This window comes from Monodelphis domestica, chromosome 3, assembly GCF_027887165.1.
Source record: "Monodelphis domestica isolate mMonDom1 chromosome 3, mMonDom1.pri, whole genome shotgun sequence".
Taxonomy (NCBI): Eukaryota; Metazoa; Chordata; class Mammalia; order Didelphimorphia; family Didelphidae; genus Monodelphis; species Monodelphis domestica.
Genome location: NC_077229.1, coordinates 136,868,126 through 136,878,583, shown reverse-complemented (window position 1 = coordinate 136,878,583; position 10,458 = coordinate 136,868,126). Strand labels below are relative to the sequence as shown.

The 10,458-nt window shown below is 38.5% G+C and overlaps 1 protein-coding gene across 2 annotated transcripts; it reads right to left on the bottom strand.

Annotated features, from left to right (window-relative positions):
• Positions 1–705: 705 nt before the first annotated feature.
• LOC100032185 (ferritin heavy chain B-like) lies at positions 706–10,255 on the bottom strand. Of its 2 annotated transcripts, none has more exons than XM_007488297.3 (4): positions 10,026–10,255; positions 7,665–7,811; positions 2,526–2,651; positions 706–1,020 (listed from the first exon to the last, which is right to left on the bottom strand). In XM_007488297.3, exons 1-4 carry the CDS (start codon positions 10,125–10,127, stop codon positions 1,015–1,017), a joined length of 381 nt encoding a protein of 126 aa, XP_007488359.2. In that variant the 5' UTR covers positions 10,128–10,255; the 3' UTR covers positions 706–1,014. The 2 variants fall into 2 exon arrangements, with proteins under 2 accessions (XP_007488359.2, XP_001381260.3); XM_001381223.5 differs by having other exon boundaries at positions 706–958.
• Between the last annotated feature and the right edge of the window lie 203 nt (positions 10,256–10,458).

The following is a 10,458-nucleotide window of genomic DNA, read 5'->3' as shown; positions in this document are numbered from 1 at the left end:
CCATAAAACCTTCCCTGATTCCTTTTTCTCCTTCCCCTCCCTTCCACCCCCCTGCCTCCATTTTTATTGTTGTTGTTTAAACTTTTCAGTTGTGTCCAACTCTTCCTTGACTCCATTTGGGGTTTTTTTTGGCAGAGATATTAGAGTAGTTTGCCATTTCCTTCTACAACTTATTTTATAGATTGAGGAAATTGAGGCAAAGTTGCCCAGAGTTACACAGCTAGTATCTGCAGCCAGATTTGAATTTGGGAAGAGTCCTGACTTTAGTCCTAGAACTCTATCCATTGTGTCACTTTGCTGCCTGTTAGTGTTTTCTAATAAAATGATGTGGTCCTATTGTAGAATATGTTAAAATATAAATTTACCAAGGGCAGGGACTATATATATATAGATATGCATATATGTGGGTAATATATTATATGTATATATATTATACATACTATGTAAATAAATATGTGTATATATGAATAAATATATATGTGTGCATGTAAATGTATGTGTATATATAAATATATAAATATGTATAAATAAATTTGCCTGTTTAATCCTAGTGCATCACCATTCACAAAACAGGTACTTCATAGAATCAATTGAGAAGAACTGCTAGCTCATCTTTTATCATGGCTGCTCCTTAGATATTGAGCTTACATCCCACTCAGGGAGACAAATCACTCAAGAGAACCACTGCAAGAAGAGCCGTGATCCAGATGCCAACTCTTTATTCTTGCTCTGCAGAGAGGAGTTACATATTGAGGGTATCCAACAGCAGGACCCCTAAGGCCTGAAGGTATTAGGGGGAACTCTGACAAGTTTTTCCTAGTGTGTACTTGTCAAATATGTATTCCCCAGACCTATTTTCAGGCATTCCCAGTCTCTTCAAGTTAGTGATGTAATCTCCAAGCAGTTTGATGATCTTCACTTGTTCATCGAGGAGTTCAGACTCCAAGAAGCCACAGAGCTATAGGAGAGAATTGTTGAGGGGCTGTTAGTATCCTGACGCCTCATATGATCAGTTCATCCCTGTCCAACAGAATAGGAAATAGAGGGTGGTCATTGTGAAGTTAAGAAAGCCAGTGCTAATTATGCTTAGAGCCAACAGTGTTCTTGGTAAACATGAGATGAAAGACATATCCCTCTTCTTGATAATGAGTGGGAGTATAATGTTTGATATCTTACTGGGTACTGAATTTTTGTCTGTTGGTTTTGTTTAATTTTCTGTTAGAGAGTATATTGCAAATGGAAAAGGAAGAGTATATCATACCTACTATGTGCTACAGATTTATTAAAATTTTTTAATACTTAAAATGTTTAACTATTGATGTTATCTTACTAAAATTCAATAGACCACCATCTTGTGTTCTATATCATACTAGTCCATTTTCAGAACTGGTACAATCTTTTGTCAATTGCTCCCCAGGATTGCACCTGTAAATTTAACCAGATCATTCAAAGAACTAGATTTAAAGAACCAGATTTCAATGCCTACCCTGCAGTTATGACACAATTTCATGAGGAAAAATCTAATGGAAATTGACAGAGAGACCAAGAATGTCCAAGAAAGAAAAGTTCCTATATTAATCTGCTGGTCTAAGTGTTATCCAGAAACTGTGGCCCACCAAGTGCCAAATAGCAGGGTACCCAATCTCTAAGAGTAGCATTTTAAATTATTAGAAATTCACAAAATAAATGGAAAATAAGTTTAAATAATTAAAATTTAAAATTGTAGTTTATGCGAATTGATAGCATTTATGCTTCTAAAGTTATTAAAATGTAAAACTGCCCTAACAATTTTGGGACACTCTGCTTGGCTTTCCAAAATCATGATTTCATCAGCATAGGAAACTCCCTGTAAGTAACAACTCCCTCAAACAATGTAAATTAGCACTTGATCTGCATGAGAGAATCACTAAGAGAGAGTTGTTTTGGACATTGAAAGGATACAAGACTTGTCCAGGTTCTGTGTAATTAGAAATCTCGAACCCTTGGACTTCCAGCTCCCAGAATCCTTTTCCTTTCATCCAGATTGAGTCCTCTCCTTTGGTAAATAAGTTGGGTGTAACTCTGCCCTCTCTCTCTTCTGATGGTGTTCTGCGCTCTAGAGGCTGCATGTGGAGTCCTGGGAAGCTTTCTTTCTTTACTGAGGCTATTATTTTCCTTATGCTTCAAGTATTTAATAATAAACTTTATAAAATATAATACTTGGAGTATTTGGATATTAATTTTTAATCTTACAGTTCATATATCCAGTATGTGGCAGAGGAAGACTTGACCCCAGCTGAACCTTCTCCACTTCAATTCTCTTTCCATTATACCATGCTATTGCAACCAGTATACTGAACAAACGTAGATATTATAAGACATTTAGATGTGCAATTTGTAATTCCCCCATTTAGTCTGGAAATTTCAAGAAGGCAATGACTTATTAAACTATTTATTTTTCCCAATACTCTGTTGAGTGCTTTGTGCACAATAATAATTTAATAAATAGGGAACAAATGCATAAAAAACCTCAGCCCTTTACTTACATGTGGATCTTCATGCTCCTTTGCCTTATTGCACAGAATCAACAATTCCTCATTAACAGCCTTCTCCATCACAAGAGCTTCTTCCAGAGCCTGAAGACCATCTGACCAGTATTGTACCTCTGACTTCTATAAGAGTCCCCAGTAATATAATTTAAAGAGAAAAGCAATGGATAGAACTGTTTATCCAACATCCCCAAAAAGTAGTCATTTGTCCCTTGCTAGGGTAATAGGGGATCAGCCAATCAGCCCGACTCTTATGAATGTGGACAGCTGATGTTATGCCCACATGGATATCCTGTAAATTAGTTCCAATTCACTAAACATAGTTGGCCATAAAGTATGATATCAACTCTGTCTTCAGATGTCTGGAAACACATATGGTCATAGTTATCTTTAATTCTCCTTCAGTGGGAAAAATGGAGATGATATAGACTAACATCATCACACCACACATTGCTATTATGTTCCAGGATGACATGTGATTCCCATGTGAACTCATCTCTAGCCCAGAGATAGAAGCCTGAGACCTTTCCACCAAAGGCTTAGAGCAGTAGGCTAAGGGATTAGGGAAGCTTTTTGCATACACCATGAATGTAGATAATTTATCATTCTTTTACAATAGACTTGATTTACCTTATCAAATCTAGTCAGAGTTTTCTATAGGTTGATCTATAGGTTGATCAATCACAAGTAAATATGTAACCATCTAATTCAGATTCTCAGGGAAATATTTGCTTCAGTGGATAGAACAAGGATAGCCAGTTGTTGCCAAGCACAGCAAGGAGGGGTAGAAAGAAGTGGTTTGGGGGGCCTCATGTGAGGAGTGAGCTATGTGTTTGGCTTTATCTAGAATATGGCTTTAAGGTTTTAAAATTGTTTTAATTTAATTGATTAATTAAGAAAAATTTTCTATGGTTACATGATTCATGTTCTTTCTCTCCCCTCCTCCCATCCCACTCCCATAGCCAATGCACAATTACACTGGGTTTTACATGTTAGACTATGGCTTTGCTTTTATTGGGGTCCACTCTCACTTTTGGGGTCTACATCTGCTCCTTTTTGTTGAAAATTGAACAAATGAAAGCAAGGTAAGTGAGTATGATTTAATTGTGTAAGGCTAGAAAGCTAAATTCCAATTCTACTTGCTTGGAAATGGAGCTTTTGAAATTTCATTTTCTACTGGGGCTTTTTTCAGAGTGTGATTCAGGGTATGCTATTCATGCCAACCATAGTGATTTATCATAGGCAGATGAAGAAAAGATTTTGTATTTCTCCACAGTTTCAGGGTAGGAACTGAGATGACTTACTCAGGGAATTTTTTTGCCTCAAATCAGGTTGTCCAAAACTAAGGTTAACTAAAACTGCCTCCCTGACAAGGCTTTTCCTCTGAGCTTTTTGCATAGCCTTAGTTGAATTGTTAGGCTTGATATGGCTTTCATAGAGACTCAAGGCCCTTTTGCCTTTATGACAAATATTATCACAGCTAAGGGAGCTACTCTTATTACTCTTACCTCCTCACTTGAGCAGTACCAGATAAAAAGCAGAAGACACTTGTTTGGCCAACTAATTAAAAGTTATCTGTTCCCCAAGCTGAGTGTGAGTGAATGGATCAAGGGGAGACCTTTTGGTCTCAAGTAGTAGAGGGGGGACAAGAGAGACAAGAGCAAATTGGGGAGAACAGCTTTATCTAAGGAGGGAAGGCAGAAGGGGGAAAATCTTCAAACCCCCTCTCTTCTCTCTGAGATAACCTGTTACATCTGCTGTCTCCCCTGAACCCCAATTTGCAGAAGGGGGGTTCTCCTTTCTCTCTATATACTGAAAAGTCCAAGCCTTCCTTGTCGGGGTACATCCCTTCCCTTCTCTTCCTTTAAAAATTTTTTTAAAACAGTTGGCACCCCAGATTTAAAAGGACCCCATTTATTTAAAAAAAATAATAACCTTTAGTGACTAACTGTCACCAACTGCCATCAACTGTCAGTTGTGAAGTTTGTCAGTTACAACTCCTGAGGCCAGCAGACTGTCACTGACTCTGTGGTGAGGGAGAACTAGTCAATGACCAACTGCCACTCTGGTCAGTTACAAAACTGAGAATCTATTGTAAAAGGGAAGCTGTATTAGGGCTGTCAGCAATAGGATCTAGCCATCTTGGAAATAGTGTATATTACAGGAGTCATTAGTTTTGAAGAATTTTGTAAGAAATATAACTTAGGGGACAGTGACACTGAATTGGAAGTAATATGATGGAGAACTTGGTACCAGGACTGGTTTGAGTTCTATAGGGTAGAAAACAACCTTATAAACCTTATAAGAACCCAGACTGGTACTAGGCATAAGATCTGACACACGATCCACAAAGAAACCTTATTCGAATCAGGAAAACCCCTAAGCCCATAGTGACAATCCCTGGCTGAAGAAAAAAAAAACTGAGACAAGTTCATGAACCCCAGTAAATGTAGATGAAAAACATCTAAGATGCTATTGGAGCATCTTACCCAAACAAAAGTTATTACATGAAACCGAAATAGAATAATGTCCAAAACAGATAGTATAAATTTGGGTTAGTTAGATCCGGAAGGATTAGTGCAGCCTATAAAACACAGCAGAAGCAGTTCCTTGCAGAACCTGGGAGTTTATTTGGGTGGATTTAGAATCCTTTAGAATTTTAAACCTATATACGAATTTCAATCTCAAGCCTAGACTAAAATATCATTAACCTCTACAATCAGCCACATAGGAATAGAATAATCGCCTTACAATCACACATTATAAAAGTTACCTACATTCATTTCATTAGAAAAATCTCACTTGCACACATGAGGATGGCACATACATCCTGTATAAAGTTTCACTCACATGCATCAAAATGCTCACTCTTACATGTACACACATGTTAATCTTACACACACACATGATCCTGTAGTTCCGGATACCTGAGATCATCTTTCAAGGTGAGACGACAGGCAAGTATGTTTCTTGTAAAGGAGAAGGCACCCCGGACCTGTGACAGACTTCAAGCAATACCAAAGGATGGAAGATACACAGACAACTAGAAAGAACTTTGAATCAAAGACATTATGGGAAATGAACTTCAGGAAAATGGGTCATGTAAGATTAATCGCCAATCACATTAACTTCACATATAGGGAAGTACATCCACATATACATTGGAATAAATATGCATACACCACAACATAACTAGAACATGAATATTAAGGGCTGTGCTGTAAATAAGGACAGCCCATAAATTGTATATCTGTAAATAAATCTCTACTATCTGAATGCATGTATATATGTATTTAAATAACATGTGACATATGTAAATGTTTACAAAAAATAGCAGACATGTGTATATATATATGAATATATATATATATCATAATAATGATCTATTCCTGTAATTTAGATAGAAAGGAGAGTTAAAATATTGACCATTAATAGACAGGGACAGAGTAGTTTAGGGTGGAGAAGGGAATATTGTAACTAGAGAAGTAATATAAGGACAGGATAAATCAGATTTCATTAGGTACAAATTAATAATATATATATATATATATATATATATACCTATAAATGTTATGAATTGTTACATTGGAATTAGCATTATATAAGGCATAGGATAGTTCAATTTTACTTATGATTTAACTTTTATATTGATTGCTATAGGAACAATTTTTGAATTAAGAAATTGTTATATTGTAAAAATTTTGTTGGCACATAATCCTAACCGTGTTCTCACATCTCAGTTTTAGCATAAGATAGGAATTTAGATGAGCAAATAGACAGATTAGGATAAGATGTATTGTTTTGGGAGGGGGGAGGTTAGATGGGAACAATAAGTAGCATAGATAGATTAGAATAGACATAGAAGATAAGTAACTGTCGTGGGCCAAGGTGGCACCATGTGAACAACAGGAAATGGAGGATTTGTGATAGAGGCTGGCACGAGAGAAAAAGTGCCAGACTGAAGAGTATATGAAATTGATCACCTCAATGGAGGCGGGGTCCCAGGAGTGGAATCCTATGAAGAGAAGACTCTGGTGAAGAGAGCAGTGAGAGTCTTTCCATCTTGAGACATCAAAGAGAGAAGGTGGATAAAGACTTTCTCCTGAGGGTTACCCATTTTTCCTGCTGGTGACTAGAAATCTTCCCCCTCAACACTTCCCAATTGAAGGGACTTTCTGAAGAGAAACCTGAGCAGACTTTACCTCAGCTCCTGTTGCCCAGGGGTGAGTGAACCTGACTTTCTCTTAGGGGGCTCAGGCTGCCAAAGCCTGAGTTCCCCCCAAACTCAAGGAGGGAGGGAAAAGGGTTTAGATAGTGACAGGGACCCCCTTTTCCCACTTTCCTTTTACCATTCTTCCCTGCCTGTTATTCCTTTTGTATTACCTGATTGAGTTAACATTAAGAGTTATCTGTTCCCCAAGCTGAGTGTGAGTGAACAGATCAAGGGGAGATCTTTTGGTCTCAAGTAGTGGAGGGGGGGGACAAGAGTGAATTGGGGAGAGCAGCTTTAGCTAGGGAGGGAAGGCAGAAGGGGGAAAATCTTCAAACTCCCTCTCCTCTCTCTGAGCCAACCTGTTACATCTGCTGTCTCCCCTGAACCCCACTTTGCAGAAGGGAAAGAGAAAGAGAGGACTCTTTCTCTCCATACCAAAAAGCACAAGCCTTCCCTCTTGGGGGTACTTCTCTTTCTTTTTTTTTTTTTAAAACAAGCAGTACCAGGTAAAAAAGCAGAAGACACTTGTTTGGCCAACTAATAATGCCTTTTGAATATATCCTAGCTCTAACTCAGAAGTAGGTCTCTTAACCATGTGGTTAGTGGACAAGAACTAGCTCTACAAAGTGCATGATCCAAAATTCACATGGGCATTGCATCAGCCCCACATGCTGCATATGCTCACAAAAGCTGGACTTATTATGGCCAGCCCTCTGTTACATTAGCAAAGGCTGGATGACCACTTTTCAAGTCAATTGTAAAAGTCATTCTCTGAAGTTTGGGTAGGTTACTAGATGTCTGCTGAGATCCTGTCCAACTCTTAGATTCTGAAATATAAAACCACTGTTAGGGCCTTCCTAACCCTTCTCTGGAATCCCTTTGTCTCTGTTCCTGAAAAATACAGGCTCATGGACTCTACTTACTAGGATATTTTCCAGAACAGGATGTCCTCCCCTTTTGGTTAGGTACTGAAGAATTTTCTCTGCATGTTTCATCTTCTTTTTGGACTGCTCTCGGAAGAACATTGAGAAGTGTTTCAGGGCTACATCATGATGGCCAAAGTAATAAGTCTGTGGAGAGAGAGAAGAGTTAGGTCACAGCCTAGAAGCAGATAGCTGAAAAACATTTTCCCACAGCATAAAAATGATTTCATACTTAAAGAGAAGTCCCCTTCCAAAAATGAGTAATAACAAGATTATAGGCACCATCTCATTTATTCCTTATGTAAATCCTTTGGATTACGAGCTACAGGAAATATCCCCATTTTATAAAAGAGGAAACCAAGGCAGAGGGAAGTTAAAGGACTTTTCCATAGTCACATACATGTCATGATTGAAATCCAGATATTCTTGAGCACAAATCCAGTATTCTGCTATCCCACACTGCCCCACTTCCTACAAAGCAAACACAGTACCTAGATAGTCTGAAGCTTACAAACCTCTCCTATTTTCCATCCTACACTCATTACAGCAAGGAGATATTATGGCAAAATTATAGAATTTGCACAACCTTTCACAGCCACAGATCATGACCACTGTAACTGACAAGTCAGAGACAGACAGACAAGACAGACAGACAGAGAGAAGAGGAGCTTACTCGAAATCCTCTCACTTAGATAATTGAGTCAACAAATACCTCATTTATTAAAAAGCACCTTAGAGTTCTCTATTCAAAACCATTTTCCAAACTGGGATGGCTCCAGAAGGTCAACAACCAAGCCCTTAAGGGATTGGAAATCATGATAGGGGGATGGTTGAGAAGAACTGGGAATATTAAGCCCAGAGGAGAAAAGACTTGGTCAGCACCTGATCCATAGCAATATTTAAATGGTTGCCTCATAAGGAAAAAAAGTTTAAACTTATTCTTCTTGACCCCAGAGGACAAAACAAGGTATGGATGGTAGAATGGTCAGAGTTAATCAATATTTAATATGGGCCTACTATGTGCCAAAGTTTCTTGAGGAGCTCACAATCTAATGAGCAAATTTTAGCCCCATATTTAGCATCCTGAAAACAATTTAAAATTAGAATGGATTTTGTCAATAAATAGCATGTTCCCCACCATTTGGGTTTTCACAGCAAAAACCAGGTGACCAGTAATTGAGGATACTACAGAGGGGATTCATTTGGGGTTACATTACATAATTTCTGAGACCTTTCCAAGTTTGGAATCCTATTATCACTCAATGAAAAGTCTTGAAGCCTTGGTATGGGAGGAAGGGGCAGTATTTAAAGGAACCTGAGTCCAGAGGGGGTAACAAAAGACTTGGTCACCTGGTAAGCTGTTTTCAAATATTTGAATGATTGTCTTTTGAGAAAGCAATTACACTCACTCTTTTGAGTCCTAGAGGACAGAAGCTAGGGCCAATAAATTTGGGAAGGCAGATTTTAATTCAACATAAGAATTTTCTAAAACTGGCCTAAAAGTGTAAAGGGCTACCTCAAAGGGTAACAAGTACTCCATCATTGGAGATCTTCAAAGAGAGACTAAATGACCATTTAGTAAGAATGCCACAGAAGAGATTCTTTTTTTTTTTTAAACCCTCACCTTCCATCTTGGAGTCAATACTGTGTATTGGCTCCAAGGCAGAAGAGTGGTAAGGACTAGGCAATGGGAGTTAAGTGACTTGCCCAGGGTCACAAAGCTGGGAAATGTCTGAAGTCACATTTGAACCCAGGACCTCTCATCTCAACCTGGCTCTCAATCCACTGAGCCACCCAGCTGCCCCCTCAGAAGAAATTCTTATTACAGGTAGAAGTTAGACCAAATGACAAAAGATCTCGTCCAACATCAGGATTCTATAATCATTCAATTTAAATCCATCTTCAAACCCTGCAGTCTCTCACTTGCATGCTTTAACAGACCAACATGCTCTCTAATTCATTCACTCACAAAAGGTTAAAACTTCTTAAACCAAGAACAAAACATCAACTTAAAGATGGAAAGAGTTGGGGGTGGGGCTGCTAGGTGGTTCAGTGTGAATGAGAGCCAGGTCTAGAGAGGAGGGATCCTGGGTTCAAATTTGGATTCAGATACTTCCTGGATGTGTGACTCTAGGCAAGTCACTTAACCCCCATTGCCTAGCCCTTACTACTCTTCTGCCTTGTATTGATTCTAAGATGGAAGGTAAGGGTTAAAAAAATATGGAAGGAGTTCAATAAGATTCCCCATCTTTCCTCTTTCTTTAACCAAAGGATACCACAAAGGCTAGAGGGTGGGGAAAGTTTTATGGCTATTTCTAGTTTGTTATCACTTCCATCATACCAGGAGACCTAAAAACTTACCATGGAAAAATAGACGTAGCCAGCATGCAACTCCAAATTTATTGCCTTACTGATAGAAAGCTCACATTCCGGATGGAAATGCTGGAACACAGAATTCTCCATTTCAATAATAGCAAGGTTTATCAAGAAAATATATAAACAGTAGTTTCAGTGCATCAACTAAAATCCCTCCAGCATCTTTGTTTACTGGCCCAGTTAGATGAAGTTAGGGAGGAAGGCAGCTGCTATCCACCAATGGAAAGCTCAGAGCTCATTATATCACCCATCAATATGGTGGCTGTTTCCCCACCTACCCACACAGGTGAATTCATTCAGTTCTGCAACAGGTGATGGGAGCATCACTGCTTAGACCAATTTACCTTCCAAGACCTTGTTAGTATAATACAGAATGACAATAAACGGATGAGGCAGATTGTGGGGGTTGGGGTAGCAA

Excerpts from the sequence above, each read along its gene's own strand:
- LOC100032185 (XM_001381223.5), bottom strand. The coding sequence starts at position 10,127 with ATGGAGAATTCTGTGTTCCAGCATTTCCATCCGGAATGTGAGCTTTCT. Across the intron at positions 7,812-10,025 it reads GCTACGTCTATTTTTCCATG|ACTTATTACTTTGGCCATCA; the intron begins GTAAGTTTTTAG and ends CTCTCTCCACAG. Across the intron at positions 2,652-7,664 it reads CTGTTCTGGAAAATATCCTA|AAGTCAGAGGTACAATACTG; the intron begins GTAAGTAGAGTC and ends GGACTCTTATAG.